This window comes from Thamnophis sirtalis, unplaced genomic scaffold (genome assembly GCF_051295495.1).
Source record: "Thamnophis sirtalis isolate CommonGarterSnake01/CBP01778 unplaced genomic scaffold, rThaSir2_p1.2 scaffold_1, whole genome shotgun sequence".
Classification (NCBI taxonomy): domain Eukaryota; kingdom Metazoa; phylum Chordata; class Lepidosauria; order Squamata; family Natricidae; genus Thamnophis; species Thamnophis sirtalis.
In genome coordinates this window covers 136,289,272-136,310,260 of record NW_028261381.1, presented here as the reverse complement: position 1 = coordinate 136,310,260, position 20,989 = coordinate 136,289,272, and the positions used below count along the sequence as shown (strand labels likewise).

At 41.5% G+C, this 20,989-nt stretch overlaps 1 protein-coding gene across 1 annotated transcript in view; it reads left to right on the top strand.

Moving 5' to 3' along the window:
• The window catches only part of LOC148049746 (cation channel sperm-associated auxiliary subunit beta-like), a 110,360-nt gene that overhangs the window by 15,914 nt on the left and 73,457 nt on the right, over positions 1–20,989 (top strand). The window contains exons 5-12 of the mRNA XM_087704634.1: positions 1,826–1,923; positions 11,688–11,862; positions 13,413–13,466; positions 14,017–14,112; positions 14,570–14,716; positions 17,262–17,354; positions 19,519–19,637; positions 20,754–20,762. Of these exons, the coding sequence (XP_087560760.1) occupies positions 1,826–1,923; positions 11,688–11,862; positions 13,413–13,466; positions 14,017–14,112; positions 14,570–14,716; positions 17,262–17,354; positions 19,519–19,637; positions 20,754–20,762 (791 nt within the window). The remainder of the gene's footprint in view (positions 1–1,825; positions 1,924–11,687; positions 11,863–13,412; positions 13,467–14,016; positions 14,113–14,569; positions 14,717–17,261; positions 17,355–19,518; positions 19,638–20,753; positions 20,763–20,989) is intronic.

Below are 20,989 nucleotides of genomic sequence, written 5' to 3'. Positions count from 1 at the left end.
ACATAAGGACCTCAGGCTATCCTTCTTTAAAAGATCTCACCCTGCCACCGTTCATCCATTAAACCAAAGTGAAACTTAGTTATACGAGAAGCAATAAATGAATATTGATGTTACAGTAAGAATTATCTATGAACATATGTGATTCCAGGAATTAGAATAAATCCATCTGCGGCACAAGTACTAATTGATATAGTGCATCATTCACCACAAGGGCATTCTCAGCTTCCTGACTAGACTTCTAAAGAATCACTTTACCAGTATATCCCAGGTCTAGCAAATCCAGGCTGCAAAAATTCAGATGAACAATGGATCCTGGCAAAGAACTCTTGGCTGCCATCTAGTGGTTTTCCAGGTTTCTGCAGCCCAGATCTGGTAGTCCTCCTGGAAAAGTTGTGACTATCTTGCAGATATAGCTATTGAAATTTTCAAAACAAGACATATTATCTTAGAATCTATCTCTTCTGTGAATGCATCATATGGAAACTTTTGCAGCCAGAACGGAAACAAATTAATATTAATTGGCCTCAGTGTGTGTGTGTGTGTGTGTGTGTGTGTGTGTTGCATTTGTGTTGATAAATAAATAAAGGGAGACTAGTATAGATCTATTTCAAGCTATTTAGCTCTCATCAGCTAGCCATACCCGTACTGAAATTCAAACCTGGGCTGTTTTTACATGTTAGGCAGTTGTATTAGTCTCTAAGCCACAAGCTCTCCTCCCTTATCAGCTGAGGCAAGGAAACGATTAAGCATTATGTCAAAGCACCTGGTATGGCCAAATATTGGAGGGAGAATACTGCTTTCCTTTTGCCTTTCAGCTCCACCCTAGGAGCCTTCCAGGCAGAAAACCATTTTTGTGAAGCAGTGTATATACCAGAAGTGGGTTCCTACCGGCTCGCATTAGTTCGGTAGAACCGGTTCATCAAATCTATTGAACCGGTTAAAAGAGGTTCCACCAGTGGACCCGGAAAGCAGGCCTTACCTACAGAAGAGGTTCCAAAATTTTTTGAAACCCACCACTGGGATATACATACACATACACATACATACATACACGCACGAGCGCGCGCACACACACACACACCAGGACAATCATTCTTGCACTAAAGTTTCATTAGAAAAGGATATCAATAATCTATTTCTGATCCAGTGCAAAATTTGTTATTATTCATTAAGGTGTTGTTCTGTAAATTAAATTTAATTCTTTAAATTAAAAGAATAACTCTATGGTATATGAATTTTTTGTTAGCAATTAAGCATTTGATTTGGCCCAAAAGAAGGAGCAAGGAGGCAATTTATATAAACTAATTTTTACTACAAGCCCAGTGATAATATTAACAGTAGATGACACCAAGAATGTTTTGTCTGTCTGTCTGTCTTTCTTTCTTCCTACTTTCTTTCTTTCCTTCTTTCCTTTTTTCTTTCTTTTTCCTTCCATTTCTCCATCTCTCATCCATTTCTCTAAACTGTTTATGTTTCTCCTTCATGCTTTCATTTATATTAAACATCAAACATCATGGATGTACAATCTAAGTTTCACTGGCTGCATACTGCTTTCCCAAATCTTGAGCATTAGTCCTAGAATGCATACATAATCATATTGTAATATAACACAAGAGGAAAAATACTATAGTCACATCATTATATTAATTACATTTGATTTCATTTTAGTTAGATTAAAATTTGGTTTTTATCCTGCTACCCTTCTAGTCATAGGTGTACATGAGCAAAGACCAGATGCAGCCTTTAGCCCACAAAGTTTGTACATCCTTGGTATAAATAAACATGTTTAGAGATGTTGTTATAGTAATTCTGTATTTTCTCTCAGATGCGGACACTTCACGTTTTTCTTGCTACAATGATTTGTTCTCAAGTGAGATTGCAAAGTCCAAATCAATCAAACTGTTTCTTTCATGGATAGGCTTAGTAAGTTTCTCATTCATTTTCATATACTGTGCAGAAAGTTAAATTATAGCAACTAACAATGACTTTTTAAAAACTCACTATCCAGTAAATAGGTTTACCAAATCTCTGTTTCACAGACTTCTTAAACAACAGGCAAAATGCCATTTTATTCATGCATTACAGCCTTCCACACAGGCACTATTTTACATTTGATTGTAACCGATCCATCCTTTCGCTCCCATGAGTCCGTTAAATCAAGGATTTCTTCTTTGTATGAATGAAATTATGTTATTTCTATAAAATTATTCTTTTGTTGTTATTTTTATAAAGTTCAGTTTGAATAGTTATATACAAGTATTTTGGATAAGAAACATCCCTGAAAATAAAGAATAGTTTTTTACTTGCTAGGGGAATTTTTTAAATCTATGGATGTATAGAAAGGATACGGTAAATAAAATGTAAATTAAAGAAATGGCTCTCAGCTATCAATTTTGGTCTAGTGCAGTGATGGCGAAGATTTTCGGCACTGAGTGCCCAAACAGGAACATGTGTGCATGTGTGTTCGCGTGCCGGAGCGCCGGAAACCAGAAGACCAGCTAGCCGGTGCACATGTGTGCGCCAGTAGCTGGTCTTTCAGTTTACAACATGCACATGCATGCTGGCCAACTGGTCTTCGGGCATGCCGGAGCACCAGAAATGCTAAAAGTGGCTGGCCGGCGCAGCCTGGAAACAGTCCCAAAAATGGCCTGAAAAGAACCCCCCAAATGGTCTGGTTTGGGGGCATTTTTAAGCCGTTTTCTGGAGCTTCGGTGCCTGTGAAGACCAGCTGGATGGTGTCCATGTGCATACCAGAAACCAAAAGATCAGCTGGCGATGGCGCATGTGTTCACACAGAGGGCTCTGAGTGCCACCTGTGGCATGCGTGTCATAGGTTCGCCATCACGGGTCTAGTGGTTAAGACAACAGTTGAGAAACCAGGAGACTATCAGTTCTATGCCTGCCTTAAGCATGAAATCCGCCTGGTGATCTTGGGCCAGTCACTCTCTTTCATCCCAAATCACCTCACAGCAGTGATGTGTGGTGAGGTTCACGGCCGGTGAGGCAAGTGGGCAAAAGCCGCCCTATGTCTGCCAGCACTAGCCGCCCGTGTCGGGGCTTCGGGTGCGGCTTTGGCGGTGGGGAGAAAGAAGGGGAAACACGGGCCTAGGCAGTCCGCTCATACACGTGCGCCCCCGGCCACACACTTCCCCCTTTGCAAAAAGGCAAAGTCGAAGCAAAAGCAGGGAAAGCAGAGCCAGACCCGAAAGCGTTTTGAAGGGGTTAAAGAGAAAGCGAGGGCCGGAGAGGAACGGGGCACAGTGCTTCTTACCCGACTTGGAGAGGCATGGACGGTGGGGTGGGGGACTCCTGGATCAGTCCTCCCTACCCTGAGTCAGGGCGGAAGGACGGCCGGAGAGACTCGGGCGAGCAAGCCATGCACAGCGCACAAGCGGCACCCCTGCCGCCTTCCAGCCTCCCTCCGCCCGTCTCCTCTTGTTCTTGAGCTTCCTGTGAGGGTTGTAAATTGAGCCCTGTTTTTGATGAGGGGTGAATCTTGGTTTTTCCTTGGAGTATACCTTATGATTAAGTAAAATAAACCTGAGGTACATTCTAAGAAACATATTTTACTGTAAAATAAATAACAAACAAACTTACTGGCTAATAACTACATTCTTGTAAAGTTCCTAGCCTACCTCCTCATGGCAGGCAAAACAGAAAGAGAAAGAAGAAAGCAAAAAGACATGCATACTAGGCTCACAGAGAAGAGCCAGCCTACCGTATGTCTTAGAATATAAGCACAACTGGCAAAACAAAAGAAAAAACCATAGTGACACTGCCAAAATAAAGTCTTCTGTTTCTTTTTTCAGTACTCCTGATCTTAACCAGCTCCAAGTTAGCTTTTGGTCAGCTTTGCCTTCAATACTTTTCAAGCATTGGCTATGCATAGCTTTGTTTTTCCAATTTTCATCTCGCTTCTCAATTACTTCTTTCTTATATTCAGCTATATTCTTTCTTTCTTTCTTTCTTTCTTTCTTTCTTTCTTTCTTTCTTTCTTTCTTTCTTTCTTTCTTTCTTTCTTTCTTTCTTTCTTTCTTTCTTTCTCTTTCTTTCTTTCATTTTGGAAAAGTACCAATCTGACCAACAATATTATTTATGTTCTCAGGATTTCTTTGCTTTTTCCAAGTTTGATTTATGGTTGTGGGTTAGATAAATTTAACTTACCAACCTTTCATCTCTTCCTGTTCCTCCTCCTGGTCCTTTTGCTTTGACAAGAAGTTCAGCATTTTGTCAGCCATATTTATAGGCTGTCGCCCTGACTCCGATTCAAAAGACAAATCTCTCACCTGCGAGGGATCTGTTGCCTCCCCCTGGGTCTGATGAGACGCTGTCACTGTTCCCTCTAAGGTGCGCGGCTGCGCGGCTGCGCGGCTGCGCGGCTGCGCGGCTGCGCACATGGCTGCAATTCCCCGCACAGTAGTTTCTAATTGCCGCGCAGAGGCATGTGGGGCAGGCACCTGGACACGAACTACAGAGCGATCGCAATCAAAACCTCCTCCAGCTAAACTTTTTCTACTGCAGTACATTGCCGCCCAACTTCAGGATTCTCTAATCAGTGTAGGTTGAAAAGAAAAACGGAAAAGGGATCTTAAAGATTTAAAACTCTGGAGCAAATGCTTCAGAGGCAACAACAGTTTTCACGGGGAATTACAAGAGTCAGAGAGCCCTGCCTGGAGTTTTGCTCCCCCTCCCCCCCAACTTCAGACCTGCTGCGAGATCGGCTAATTTGCTATTGCCTGGGCTGGCTCTCCCCCGGTTACATTTAGCAACAATGTAGCTCTTTTGAGCTCTTTTTCTCCCTCCTCAGCCCCGCCCGACTTCAGGATTCTCTAATCTGTGATTCTGTGTAGATCGAAAAGAAAAAAGGAAGGAGGGAGGGGGATCTTAAAGATTTAAAACTCTGGAGCAAATGCTTCAGAGGCAACAACAGTTTTCACGGGGAATTACAAGAGTCAGAGAGCCCTGCCTGGAGTTTTGCTCCCCCCCCTCCCTTTCAGACCTGCTACAAGATCGGCTAATTTGCTATTGCCTGGGCTGGCTCATTTAGCAACAATGTAGCTCTTTTGAGCTCTTTTTCTCCCTCCTCAGCCCCGCCCGACTTCAGGATTCTCTAATCTGTGATTCTGTGCAGATCGAAAAGAAAAAAGGAAGGAGGGAGGGGGATCTTAAAGATTTAAAACTCTGGAGCAAATGCTTCAGAGGCAACAACAGTTTTCACGGGGAATTACAAGAGTCAGAGAGCCCTGCCTGGAGTTTTGCTCCCCCCCACTTTCAGACCTGCTGCGAGATCCGCTAATTTGCTATTGCCTGGGCTGGCTCATTTAGCAACAATGTAGCTCTTTTGAGCTCTTTTTCTCCCTCCTCGCTTCTCGGGGCTCCACCAATGGGGGAGCAAAGCCCAGCGCCAGGCTTTGGGCTAACACAGGGATCTGCAAAGTTGGCTGTTTTAAGACTGGTGGACTTCAACTCTCAAAATTCTGGAAGTTGAAGTCCACCAGTCTTAAAAGAGCCAGCTTTGCAGATCCCTTGGCTAACATGATTGATGCCCTCGGAGGTGGAAAGAGGCGAGAGAGCCCGGTCACATGAGTTTAGTTTAGTTTAGTTTAGTTTAGTTTGTAGTTTATTTATAGGCCGCCCTTTTCCCTGAGGGGACTCAGGGCGGCTTACAATCAAAAAAGGAAGGGGAGTGTAGGACAATACAAAAAAAAGAAATGTGCACAAAGTAAATTAAACTATAAAACTCAACATTCACTCAGCATTCGGGAGGGGCAAAATAAGATTATCCCCAGGCCTGACGGGTTAGCCAGTTCTTGAGGGCTGTACGGAAGGCCTGGACGGTGGTGAGGGTACGAATCTCCACGGGGAGATTGTTCCATAGTGTCGGAGCCGCAACAGAGAAGGCTCTCCTCCGAGTAGTCGCCAGTCGGCACTGACTGGCGGATGGAATACGGAGGAGGCCAACTCTATGCGATCTGATGGGACGCAGGGAGGTAATTGGCAGAAGGCGGTCTCTCAAATAGCCAGATCCACTACCATGGAGCGCTTTATAGGTGGTGAGTAAGACCTTGAAGTGCACCCGGAGACCAACAGGTAGCCAGTGCAGCTCACGGAGGATCGGTGTTATGTGGGCGAACCGTGGTGCGCCCACGATCACTCGCGCGGCCGCATTCTGGACTAGCTGAAGTCTTCGGATGCTCTTCAAGGGCAGCCCCATGTAGAGCACATTACAGTATTCCAGCCTAGAGATCACAAGGGCTCGAGTGACTGTTGTGAGGGCCTCCCGATTCAGGTAGGGCCGCAACTGGCGCACCAGGCGAACCTGGGCAAATGCCCCCCTGGTCACAGCTGAGAGATGGTGGTCAAAAGTTAGCTGTGAATCCAGGAGGACTCCCAAGTTGCGGGCCCTTTCTGAGGGGTTTAAATTTTGTCCCCCCAGCCTGAGTGATGGTATGGTGGTCAAATTTTTGGGAGGGAAACACAACAGCCACTCGGTCTTGTCTGGGTTGAGTATCAGCTTGTTCGCTCTCATCCAGTCTTTAACGGCTTCCAGTCCCCGGTTCATCACGTCCACCGCTTCATTGAGTTGGCACGGGGCGGACAGATACAACTGTGTATCGTCCGCATATTGGTGATATTTTATCCCGTGCCTTCGGATGATCTCGCCCAGCGGTTTCATGTAAATGTTAAATAGTAGGGGGGATAGGACCGACCCCTGCGGCACCCCATAGGTTAGGGGCCTCAGGGACAATCTCTGCCCCCCCACTAACACCGACTGCGACCTGTCCGAGAGGTAGGAGGAGAACCACTGCAAGACAGTGCCGCCCACCCCTATCTCCCGCAGTCGTCGCAGAAGGATACCATGGTCGATGGTATCTAAAGCCGCTGAGAGGTCAAGGAGAACTAGGATGGAAGCATGGCCTCCATCCCTAGCTCTCCAGAGATCATCAGTCAATGCGACCAAAGCGGTTTCTGTGCTGTAACCGGGTCTGAAGCCAGACTGGAAGGGGTCAAGATAGTTAGCTTCCTCCAAGGTACGCTGAAGCTGGAGAGCCACCACCTTCTCAACAACCTTCCCTACAAAGGGAAGGTTGGAGACTGGACGATAGTTATTAAGAATAGCTGGATCCAGAGACGGCTTCTTCAGGAGGGGTCTCACCACCGCTGTCTTAAGCGCGGTGGGAAAGTACCCCTCCCGAAGAGAAGCGGTAACAACCACCTGGATCCAGCCTCGTGTCACCTCACTGCTGTTGGCAACCAGCCAGGAGGGACACGGGTCCAGTATGCAGGTGGAGGCACTCACAGCTCGCATAGCCTTGTCCACATCCCCAGAGGCAACTTCCTGAAACTCAACCCAGAGATGGTTTGCCAAGTTTTCTCCTTGTGTCTCGGCTGGATCTACTGGGGTGGAGTCCAGGTCCGCTCGAAACCGGGCAACTTTGTCCGCCAAGAACTGGACATATTCCTCAGCCTTACCCTGTAAGGAGTCCCCCGTCTCCCTCCTATTTAGGAGGGAGCGGGTTATCCTAAACAGGGCGGCTGGGCGGGACTCGGCGGACGCTACCAAGGAGGCAATGTATGTTCTTTTTGTTGTTCTTAGGGTCCGAATATACTCCTTGGTGCATGCTGTCAAAAGTGCCCGTTTCGACTCGGACCTATCGGACCTCCACGAGTGCTCTAGGCGTCTCCTCCGGCGCTTTACCTCCCGGAGCTCCTCAGTAAACCAAGGAGGCCTCCGGGGGCCGCTGACCCGGAGGGGCCGTAGCGGCGCAATCCGGTCGAGAGACTCCGAAGCTGCCGAGTGCCAGGCAGCGACGAGGGTCTCCGCCGAACTGTGGGCGAGGGTATCAGGAATAACCCCAAGCTCCGTCTGGAACCTAACAGGATCCATCAGTCGCTTGGGGCGGAACCAGCTGGTCGGTTCCACCTCCCTACGGTGGAGGTTTGGCCTCCGGAAGTCTAGCCTCAGTAGGTAGTGGTCTGACCACGACAGGGGTATGATCTCATTACCCCTCAGACCAAGATCGTAACTCCACTGCTCCGAGAGGAATACGAGGTCAAGCGTGTGACCCGCTGAGTGAGTTGGGCCTCGAATTACTTGAGTCAAGCCCATGGCTGTCATGGAAGCCATGAACTCCTGCGCTCCATCAGAGTGTTCACCGAGCGAAGGCAAGTTAAAGTCCCCCAGAACTATAAGTCTAGGGAACTCAACCGCCAGCTCGGCTACTGACTCGAGGAGCGAGGGGAGGGCTGCTGCAACGTAGTTGGGAGGCAGGTACGTAAGCAGCAGACCCACTTGACCCTTGAGGTCCAGCTTCACTAGCAGGGACACACACCCGACAAGCTCCGGAGCAGGGATCCTACGAGGTACTAAAGACTCCCGGACTACGATAGCCACACCGCCACCCCTTCCCTGGGCTCTCGGCTGGTGTAGCACCTGAAATCCGGCTGGGCACATCTCGACGAGGGGGACTCCTCCCTCAGGGCCCAGCCATGTTTCAGTAATACTGAGTCATGACACACATCAGCTTTGTGACCACATTGCTGAGTAATAAAAATTCCAGTCCCATGTTGTAATGAAGGAATACCTATATTTGATCTCATTGGGATTTTCAAAGTCATTGAGAATATTTTTGCTTTTAATCTAATTAAACTTCCTATCTGTCCGTTTAAAATAGTGACTTCCATAGAGCAAACTAAAATCACTACTTTATAAACAAAAGGAAGGTGTTTTTTTTCTCTTATTTGGTTATGGTAGTGCCATTTTAACAATCTATATTTGCAAGTAGTATGCAGTTTTGCAGTAGTAGTAGGTTACTGAAACCCTCTGTACAGAAAGGAGCAAATTCCCACAAATTTTTAAACAATCAACAAGCATTGTTGAACATGCAGGCAATAAATCCTTGAGTTTACAAATTAACGATGGAAGAAAACTCTTAGATGTGAATGAGACTTTAATTATGGTGATTTTAATAATTTTACTCATTTAAAATAGCAAATTGCATATAATACATTCACAGAAGCATACAGTGTATAGACAACTTTTGCAATTGAATGTTAACTCATTAAAATGAAGTATATCAAGTGAAATTCATTAAAATGAAGTATATCAAACATTTACTATTTTAATATTAGTGATATTAAGTGCCATTTATATATTCATTTCAAAGCTCTTTTTTATTTAATCCAAAATGAATTTGAAAAGATAATTGTAATAATTGATAAACCCTAACCCTATAGGTACATCATCAGTCAGTGCTGATGTCAAAACGTAAAGCTGGAGTAAATGTTGTTACGAAGAAAAAGTGCAGCTGGAAGTTTAAACTAGAATGGTCTTGGGTGACATCTGTGAAAAAAATTCAGGTGCTCAGGCATGAAAATGTGCCGCTCAAACACTATACTTTTCCGCCTACACTTAAAAAAAATTAGAGGGAACATTGGACGCTGTCCTCTTTGCCCCCCCTCCAGGTGGGGGGTTCTGGTCCAGACGGACTTTGGAATTGGTTTGTCAGACAGGGTTCATGTGAGGCTCTTGAGAGCCCACACCCCCCACATCTGTCCAGCTGAAGAACTTCCTCTAACTCTATATGAAACTATGTGAAATTTTAAAAAATATACATAAATCATTAAAATCAGTAAAATCAAGCCTTGAATTTTGAATCCAGAGAAGCAAATAGCTATAGAAGAACTCAAAGAAGAAAGGGGGCAAGACATTGAAGGGGTAGAAGCGGAGGGAAATAAAAAGCAGAAAAAACACTCCTTTGATCCTGGCAGTGGTGTAGGGAAAATTGTGATTCTTTTCCGTTTTGTTTCCCCAACAAAAGGGAAAAGAAAGCTCCAAAAGTGATCTTGGAGGCTTTTAGTACATAAGGAAAATTGAAGCAGGAGGTTATGCCCCAACAAAGAGGAATATAAATTATTCCTTTGGTCACCTGGGGAAATTTGAAGGGAGTGGATGTGTCAAAATAAATTATTATTTTTATTATTATTATTAAAGAGCCGAGGTGGCGCAGTGGTTAGGGTGCAGTACTGCAGGCCACTTCAGCTGACTGTGATCTGCAGTTCAGCAGTTCAAATCTCACCGGCTCAAGGTCGACTCAGCCTTCCATCCTTCCAAGGTGGTTGAAATGAGGACCCAGACTGTGGGAGCAAGTTGCTGACTCAATTTGCTAAAAAAAATTGTAAACCGCTTAGAGAGGGCTGAAAGCCCTATTAAGTGGTATAAGTCTAATTAATAAATAAATAAATAAAATAAAAATAAAGAAAAGGGAGAAGATAGGAACAGAGAAGTGGGACAAAAGACTTACCAGGAAAAAAACCAGATAATTAGAAACTAATATATGGGAAAATATAAAGTTAAGATAAGAGCTTTATTCCTAAATATAATAATTAAATGGAGTTGCTAACTGGTTGAACATGATAATGGAAAGATAACTAAATAAAAATTAAAATATATGGAATATGGATAAATATGAAATTGATATGGGGAGCTTGTAAAGCAGAGGTTTGTGATTTACCTTTTTAACATGATAATTAAATTGAGCTGCGAATTGAGTGAATATGACAATACAAGGACAACTAAGCATGGGTCAAAATCTATGAAACATGGACATATATAGAACCTTTTAGATGATGAACAAAGTGAGATGTTTACAGCTTGTTACTTTATATTACATTAAGGGAAGTGTAATGAACACTGAACAGCGAAGAGTGTCATCTAGAGATAATTAAGGCTAATCTAATCCAAGATATAAAAAATGGAGAGGAAACATGGAATATACCTACAATGGGAAACTATTGTGATAAAAAGACAGAATCACAAATAGGGGGCATGTAAGGATGTATAATTATATAAAGATAATAATGACAATAGCTGAGAATTGTAACCAGGTCCACAGCTTGACCAAAATTAGGTTGGGGGGGGGGCGTTTAAAAGCACAATGACTATATATGTATACTCTTCTGTTATATTACCTTTTTTTACTAAAAAGGAGAAAAATTAAATATGTGTATTGAAAAAGAATTATAAATACCATTAACATAAAAAGGAGCTTGCTCAGAAGCTGAAATACACCAAGTAAATGAGATGAAGAGTGGGAAGTAGAGGAGAAAGGGAAGGGAAGAAGAGAGGGATAGGAGAGAGGACAAGGGGGGGGGAGAAATGAGGAGTGATAAGGGGAGGGAGGAGAAGGAGAGAGGAAGGGGAAGTTGAGAAGAGAAGGATGACAGAGGAAAGAAAGAAGGTAGGGAGCGGGAGGAGAGAGGGAGAAAAATGTGATGGACAAAGTACAGATATGGTGTATGGAGAGCAGAAGAGCCAATAATTGGTTCTTGGGAGTTGTTGGTTAGATGTATTGATGTAAATATTTAATAATACAATATGATGTTGGCTATGTAATAGTATACATGTGATTATATGTTATGAAAATGGGGGAAAAACTTTAATCAAAATAATAATAATAATAAAGATACAGATTGAATCTATTTAGCTATATCACAGAAGCAGCAACTTGGAAGGTGTTTTTGTAGGAATTAGGAATTTGTGTGTGTGTGTACATGCGCGTGTGTGCAGGCATGTTTGTATTGGCATATTATTTAACATTTTAAACATGTTCAGTGCTATGGTTGGACAATATGACTTTGTGTATACCTTTTTTTCCTTTTTTTGGGGCGTGCATCTCATCTCAAAGACAGTCATCTGCCATTTGTATGACATTAATGAAACTGATACCAAGGAGAACAGAAGAAAAAATCTACTGCGCTATTCTTCAATAGGTCTTGCTCCCAGCATACAGATCTTCAATAGCACCTACTCAAGAGTCTTCTTCTTCGAAACGTCTCTGGTAAATAAAATGACTGGGGAAGGTAAATTGTTCAGTGGGAAAGAAAGTGCAAGGTTAGATTCCTTTCCTGATATACAATGGCAGAGTTGGAAGGGACCTTGGAGGTCTTCGAGTCCAACCCCCTGTTGGACAGGAAACCCTATACCGTTCCAGACAAATGGCTATCCAACATCTTCTTAAAGACTTCCAGTGATATCTTCAGTTAGATTCAAGTGGCAAATGATTGAAATATGTAAATAGAGAGAGAGAGACTTCCAGTAGTATGAGGCAACAATAGATTAAATATTAAAATAGTCCTATTCGGTGTACAGCAGCATCTTGCCTTTCTATTATTTTGTAGCAGAAGCCAGCAATCTTTTCAGATGATGGGCATTATTATCTAATTGTACATGTTATAATAGGTGCTACAAAAATATACAACATTTCTAAAATGTTTTTTCTAAAACTTTTTTTTTAAAGCATTTAAAAAACAATTTGCAGTTGTGCAAAAATAGTGATTTTAGAAGACTCGGGTCCTTTATATCCCCCTAACATTGTATAGGATTTGGCAATCTCGTGGAATTTCCACCATTTATTTTAAACAAGTTATCTTCCTTTTTAATTTACTTTTGGTTTCCTTTAAGAGACTCATGTGTGCCATGATTCCTGCAAGAATGGGACTACCAGATATTTCAGTGCTTGGAAGATTTGAATTAAAAATTGTGAGGAAAAAGTTGAGATTTACAACATTGCTCAGGCTGAAAGTGAAGTTTATTGCAGTTGAAAGAGAAGGCATATTTTGATCTCTGTACTTGATAATATTAAATCTCAAGGAAATACACATACAACACATCTGCAGACATACAGTATGTGTCTGTGTACATGTGGCATTCATGATGATTGATACTACTTTCAGGATCAGATCTAAGTTATCAGTTACTGTGAATTACAGCAAGAGATGATTTGGTCCATTTATGGGCCTCGATAATCAACTCTTTGGTACAATTTGCATTAATCTGAATTAAAATTTTTACTTTACTTATGTATTATAAGTTTATGCTGCCCGTCTCCCCTATAAGCTGACTTAAATTAAGATGTTCATTTTTGAAGTGGCATAAACATTGTTATTTTAATTTGATATTCCTACAATACATACTCATTTACTTTCTTGGCCAGAAGTGGAGTGCCACTGTTTTCTTCCAGTATACAGTATATACCGTATCTACACCTATAGTCTATAAACTCGGGTTTCCATCTGAATACTAATCATTGACCTCATGTAGTTATTTTAAGATATGAATATAAATAAGAAAATTGCATTACTTCTGTTTTTGATTTTTCCCAAGGAGCTTATAGCCTATTCAAGAGTAGTTTCTCCCCACCTAAGCATCAAGCAATAAATTTGGTTAAAAGATTGACTCATGCAGGCTTAGCTAGTAAATTTAGCTGAGAAGAGAACCGAATCTAAACCAACCATACCATACAATACTAAATGCATATTAAAATTATGATGTATAAATGACTATAGCTGTTTAAACTTTAAGTCTGAAAGTCTTTTTCTGACATAATTTCTAAAGGCAGAAGGAAATGAAGAAGTGGATTCATGGTCTATTACAATCCCTAGAGAAACTATTACAAATAATAAAGGTGAGAGATTGCTATAAGCCATGGTGGGTGGCACAGTGGTTAGAGTGCAGTACGATGGGCTACTTCCGCTGACTGCCGGTTGCCTGCAATTTGGCAATTCAAATCTCCCCGGGCTCAAGATTGTCTCAGTCTTCCATCTGAGGTGGGTAAAATGAGGACCCAGGTTGTTGGAGGCAAAACGCTGACTCTGTAAACCGCTTAGAGAGGGCTGTGAAGCACTGTGAAGCGGTATATAAGTCTAAGTGCTAAATGCTACAATAGCACGTTTCTTCTAATGGGATTATTTCTGCTTCCTTAGTTTAATTTGCACCAATGCCCCATAGTGTGTCATATTAACTATAAACAATATAAAATGATAAATATAAATGTAAACATGAATATAAGTGAGAAAATGGCATGAACCCCCAAATATGAAAACATATTCATTATTGAAAAAGCAACTGAATAAGTCCACTGAATATGCCTGGGTGTATTGTATATTAAAGAAAGATGTTAATATATTTAGATGTTCATAGGAATTATACTCATATTCTATTTCCTGTTTGACTAGATCTTGGTTCAGTAGAGGAATGGTTTGTAAAATTCAATATGCATCATGGGTTAGGTATGTTCACCACTGAAGGAACATTATTGGATATAATGCGAGGTAAGTTTTAGCTACAGTCCAGGGAAATTACTTGTAGTAGCTACATTCCATTCAAAGCTTTCTGAAGGTGTTCAGATATTAAATGGTGGTCATATGATTGACTAAGACACTACAGCCATGAGGAGAGATTTGTTTGTTGACAGCTGAGATAGATTATCAAGTGACTTTTATTACTGGAATTTAGGATAAATAACTCCAAATCAAATATGAAGGACAGATAGCAATTCTTTGTTTATTTAAATGGCATTATTCTCCAGGAAGTATTGGAATTTAGACACTAACTAGATACATAGTATTTAGGATTGGGCTCATAATAATGGGGCTGTAAATATATTTTCAATGATTTTAACAATGAAAATCTTTATTTTCATTCTGTATCTGTATTTTATAGTAAAGTTGAAAACTGTGCAGAATACACATTTCTTATATATTAACCTCACTGTCTTATATTTTACAGAGCCAATGATTTGGTGGATTTTTGAAATGGGTAAATACGTAGATATTACTATGACAATATCTGAGATAATAGATTTGGAAATCACAAAGAGTCCTTGTGCAAGTGATATAGCAATAATTGGTGTGATTTATAAAAAGAAAGATATGGGTAAGTGCATCATCTTGTCAAAACTGCATATTATTTGATGAGTGTTACATAGCTACAACCCCCAATGATGATAGATTTGCTACCCAACAAGGTAATCTGATATATGTGTACTCAGAACCAAATGCTACTACATGTCCCTATTCATACAGATAATCCTAGACTTATGACCACAAATACGAAATTTATGTTGCTGAGACAGTTGTTACGTGAATTTGGCCCCATTTTACAACCTTTCTTGCCACAGTTGTTGAATCACTGCAGTTGTTGAGTTGGTAACATGGTTGTAAAGTGTTACTTTACAACTTCCCCATTGACTTATTCTTGTCAGACGGTGGCAAAGGATTATTACATATCCTGGGATACTGCAACCGTCATAAATATGAGTCAGTTGCCAAGTATCTGAATTTTGATCACATGACCATGGGGATGTTACAACAGTCGTAAGTGCAAAAAAGCCACTTTTTTCAGTTCTGTTATAACTTTGAACAGTCACTAAATGAACTGTTGTAAGTCAAGGACTATCTGTACTTACTTAGGAATAAGTCACAGTGAGCTCAGTGGGTTTAATTTCTGAATAAATAAGTGAACTCGTAACAGACTTTGTCTTTTAAGCCTGTAAAGGATTACACAATTATGTTTTGCTTAAGATTGCAAGATATTTTACTGAGGCCAGAGATCTATAAACGTTAGAATTAAGTAAATTTATTTCAAATTTACCACACATACCCAGAGACAAACAAAAGTGTAAGAAATTTGCCATCGTCCAAATTTGTCTTCTTATTGGTACTTCATCACCATATTTTCATTTTTTTCCCAACAGAAGCTGAACAAGGAAAGAATCCTGTTGGGCAGGATTCTGTGTTGGTAGTTGTTTGTGTTCTTTTTTCTCCATGAGGACATCCTGTTTTGGGAGGAAGTAACCGCCCTCTGGGGAAAGGAGAGAAGATCCCACTGCATCAGGCTTCTGAGTTGATTGACATTTGCCTTCCTACCTTTCTACTTAGCTATAATGTCCAAGAGGCAATTGGTTATAAGTTATAACTTATAACCAGGGGTGGTATTCAGCCAGTTTGGATAGTTTGTGCGAACCAGATGCTAATTTTACATCTGGTTTGACGAACTGGTAGTTGCAAGGATTAGCTGGCCCACCCACCCTGCCTCGCCCCACCTAGGAGTCTCCACGTGGCCCATTTTGGATGTCAGTTAAATGCAGGGCCTGCACAGAGGCTCTGGGAGGGAGAAAAACGGACCTCCCAGAATTTCCGGGAGTTTGGAAACAGACCCATTTCTGGCTTCCATAAGGCCTCCAGAGGCCGTGGGAGACCGTTCTTGCCCACCCTGAGACTCAACAAAAGCCTCCAGAGCCTGGGGAGGTCAAAAGACAGGCCTCCCAGAAGTTCCCAAAGTCTGGAAATGGGCTCATTTCCGGCCTCCGGAGGGCCTCTGGAGCCTGTGGAGGCTTTTTTCACTCTCTTGGAGGCCCGAGAAAAGCCTCCGGAGCCTGGGGAGGGTGAAAACGACCCCCCCCACACATACCATGGTGCAGGAGACCGAGTAGGCCACGCCCACCATGGCCACGCTCACCCAGCACCAGGCAGAGAACTGGTGGATAAAATCTTTGAATCCGACTCCTGGAGTAATTTCAAGAAATGCTAAAATGATGAATCTTGTAACTAGTTCTAAAACAATTTGCATAACTTTCTTCTGCTGGTTGTCTCAAAAGTGGTTTTTTTTCCTCCAAAAGGTAACTGGACTATGTTTTTTCCTTGAGGAAGAAGACATTCTGGTACTCATCCAAGAAGCTTCTTCAGTTATGGCTATCTGGGGGTGGGGCGAGGGGGGGGGATGAAAGGATAGGTTCTGACAACTGTGCACAACTAAGCCTTGCATCCCTCCACCACCACCATCTAGCCAAAACTGATGAAGTTTTTTGATGCAAAGCAAAATCTCTTCTTTTTCCTCAAGGAAAAAACACAGTTATACTTTTTGGGGGGAGGAGGGGAAGCAACTTTGAGACAACCATGACCTGGATGACTGAGAATCTCCATAGAAATATTTCTTCTGTTGAGAAACCTGTTGATTGGGGACACTTCCACATGGTCTTTGAGTTGGTCTCTTTCTGGCTTAGCTGAATTGAATTCAGAATCTTGCTTATACAGTACATAAAACGCCACTGTGATCTGTTTAGCTACTCACCTCTACTTGCCACGTTTTGTTACGTTTTCGGTCAGAACAAGAAATTCAGTTGAGCTCTTATGTTCTGCAAGCTCCTGAAGATGCAGAAGGGCTTCCAACTAGAGATGAGCTATGACTATAGTAAATGTTGCTCCCTTTGCAGTGTCATGTCCCCACCTATCCTGTAAAACCAAATATAAAAGAAATGCCTTATTTCTCTTCATCCACGGGAACCCAAATCTGTTTCACCTCTGAAAATTCTAGATGACTTGTAGAAATGGGAAGCCTACAGCACTGTACTATGTATTAATATCATGATTTGTATATAATTCTGTTTTTATTTCTGTATTCTTTTTCTGGGGATTCATAGGACTAATTATAGGAATGACCTACGATGGATTTATGACCTCAGATGTAATTTGGCGTAATTTAACAAAAGACATTTGTGTTCTCCTGGATTACGGTAATATTTTATTTTCAATTAGGATATGTCTTTTTTCATTTTCTGTATTCCTAAATTTTATGACAGAAGCCTAAGACTCATGTAGCCCTAAAAACTTAACTATAGGCTTCAGAGGTCTCTCCCAGATTTATATACCAATTATCATTTTTGATAAGTCTGGAGGGAGAAAATATTAAATAATGTGATTGGACTGTAAACATACTATAACTTAACTATAGCTTAATTAAGATAAAAAGTAGGCTCAAGATAGAGAAGTATCTTGACAGACTTGAACATTGGGCCCTATTTAACAAAATGAAATTTAATGTAGAGAAAAGTAAGGTGCTATACTTAGGCAGACAAACCAAATGCACAGGTATAGAATAGGTGGTACCTGGTTCAACAGTAGTAACTGAAAGAGGGATCTTGTAGTAAACAATCACTTAAATATGAGCCAGCAGTGTGCTGCAGCTGTCAAAAAAGACAATACACTCCTTGGATGCATTAATAGAGGGATAGAATCAAGATAAGATGAAGTGTTAATATCACTTTATAATGCCTGGGTAAGATCACCCTTGCAATATAGCGTCCAGAGACTCTAGTAAAGTGCAGAGAAGTGCAACAAAGATGATTAGGGGATTGAAGACTAAAACATATGAAAATGGTTGCAGGAATTGAGGGTGTCTAGTTTAATGAAAAGAAGGACTAGGGGTGACATGCTAGCAGTGTTTTAATATCTACGGAGATGCTGCAAAGAAGGGGGGGTAAACCTATTCAACCATTGCTTCCTGTCCTGAAGGCAGTACAAGAAACAAGGGATAGAAATTAATCAAGGAGAGAACCAGCTAGAACTAAGGGCAAATTTCCTAACAGTTAGAACAATGAATCAGTGGAACGACTTGCCTCTAGTGGTTGTGGGTGTTCCAACAATGGAGGTTTTTAAGGAGAGTTTGGACAACCATTTATCTGAAATGGTACAGGGTTTTCTGCTTGATCAGGGGGTTGGACTAGAACAACACCTTCAAAGTTCCTTTCAAATCTGTTATTGTGTTATTAAATTCGGTTTTTCTTTCCTGGTCTGGTCTGATGCTTTTTGGGGAAAGGGCCGGAAAAAGTTGTATGCTCCATTCTTTAAGGCCTATTAGAATTCTGTATGGTAATTTTATGCTTTGGAGAGAAGATCCCGATGCATCATGTCATCTCTTCACTGACTCAGAATAATCGCTGTTCTTTTAATCCTAAAAGATAATGGCCAGTGCCCTTATAAGCAGTTGGAGTTAAGGGGATTTCAATTAATGCCTCATAACCAACTGGCTTTTCCCATGAATTGTCCTGCTGATGTTTCAGTCACGGTTATTTAATTGCCAGATCCAAGCTCGAGTGAGTTGATGCCCCTGTGCATGCCCAAATCTTTCCCTCTGTTTTGTACCATCCTCCTATCAGTGCTCCTTTCTTCTTCTTCTTTTTTCAGAAATGCACCCAATTTGCAGTTTCCAGATTAAATATATGGGTTCAAATACATTCTGCATTTCTCTCAAAATTTCAAACCAGAAAGCAAAGTGTTCGATCACATAACCGGTTGTTAAATCAGTTGTAGCCCACCCCTAAAGACACTCCTGATAGGACTCAGAAAACAAGCATATATATTATATTGAAGTTTTTAATCTTCAATAAAATTTTGCCAGGAAACAAATGTATTTGCTTTAGGTGTTTTGTTCTTGGTGCCTTGCTGTTGTTCATTTATCTGTCAGCTCCAACTACACTGGTCTTTAATATATTAACATAAATGTCCATTCTCCTTGTTGCATCATACAGTCCATCTAAAATCCATTGTAAATCATTCAAGTTCTCAGATAGCAACACAATATTTTCGGCATACCTGTAAATCTACACAAAACTTGACAAGCATTCCTTACGCTTATCTATCTATCTATCTATCTATCTATCTATCTATCTATCTATCTATCTATCTATCTATCTATCTATCTATCTATCTATCTACCCACCTACCTACCTACCTACCTACCTACCTACCTACCTACCTACCTACCTACCTACCTACTCCCTCAATCCTCAAATTTGGATGTTTGAAAAATGTACATTATTTGCCTTATTGGTAGAAAATAATGTTAAAAGATATAAAGAAAAATAACCACTCTCCCATGAATCTTTTTCATTTCTACAGATTGCTCTGGTCTTGCACTTGTGGATGTCCTTCTAATAAATACACGTTTAATACTACTTACTACATTGGGTCTATTTGTCAGTGAAGATATGCGGCATTTTACTGGAACGAAAATTAAAGTATGTTTTGAATATACCCTTCCCCTATGATCTGGTGTAGTAAACAAAGAACATACTGAAAACATGTTCAGAGAATGTTTGAAAACAGACATTTTAGACTTTTAGAAATCTTTTGAAGGAAACTGAGGGGTGCCTATAAGTGAGATCAAACTAAAGAAGTAGAACACAGAGTTAGAGGAAAAAGTTAGAAAAAGTGTAGTGAGGAATCGAAAGAGATTAATGCATTGTTTATTTCCATAGAAAGATATTCACAAACTATTTCATAGCTACTCTCTCTGCATCTTCTATTAAAATGAAAACTAGTAGCAAATCTGATGATGGGCGTATATTGAATCATCCTGAATCAAGAGTATAGCTCAAGATTTGGGCTTGCTATAGACAAATGAACTCTTTTCTTTCATGCATTTATTTTAAAGATACATAGCCTATATTTCTATTTAAGTCAGTGATCTGCTGTAAAGCTATTAACTTGTTCTCATGGCAAGTTTCTTCTGTGAATTTAAGGCAATCAAGCCTTTTCCCTCATGGCACTTCAGAACAAACACCTGTGTAAGTCTTGGAGCTGGTTAAAAAAAACAACACTTGAATTAGATACCAACTTTCTGGTAAGAATGTCATGGTTCCACTACAGTTTCCACTTGAAGTCTTTTAGTAAAAGGCTTTGTGATCTAGGAATACTTTCTATGGTATAAATCGACCGTTGACTTACCTGAACGGTCCTCCTATGTGTGCTGCGAGGGGAATCCAAGCATGGGTTAACTTTGTCCATTAGCCTAGAGACTGAGTTATGCAAATTGGTGACCACACCTCCTCTGACTGGTAAGGTCAGTTTTGTACGAAGTCAGCCGTTTAATGATGTATAACAATAACAAAATAGGCCGGAGCCTAACAGGTATACAAACACGGCAACAATAACAAGATACAACCAGTCACAAACAGTCATAGTCAAGTCAGAGATCAGAGTCAATCAGGTGAAAGTCATGACAGCCCTGCCCAGCCGAAGCTGCGGGCGGGTTTGGATTCCCCTCGCAGCACACATAGAAGGACCGTTCAGGTAAGTTAACGGTCGTTCTCCTGTGTGCTGCTTGGGGAATCCAAGCATGGGACATGCCAAAGCAACTAAGAGTCAGGGCAGGAGCTAGGCTGGCCAAGATCCCCCACAGGGGGGAGCACCTGTTGCAGCACACGCCGCCCAAAGGAGGCCTCAGCCGAGGCATACACATCAACTTTGTAGTGTCAGATGAATGGTGAAGGTATAGACCAGGTTGCCGCCCTACAGATTTCTTCCACTGAAGCTTGCGTGGCCCAGGCCGCTGTGGTAGCCGCACTCCTGGTAGAATGGGGAGTGATGC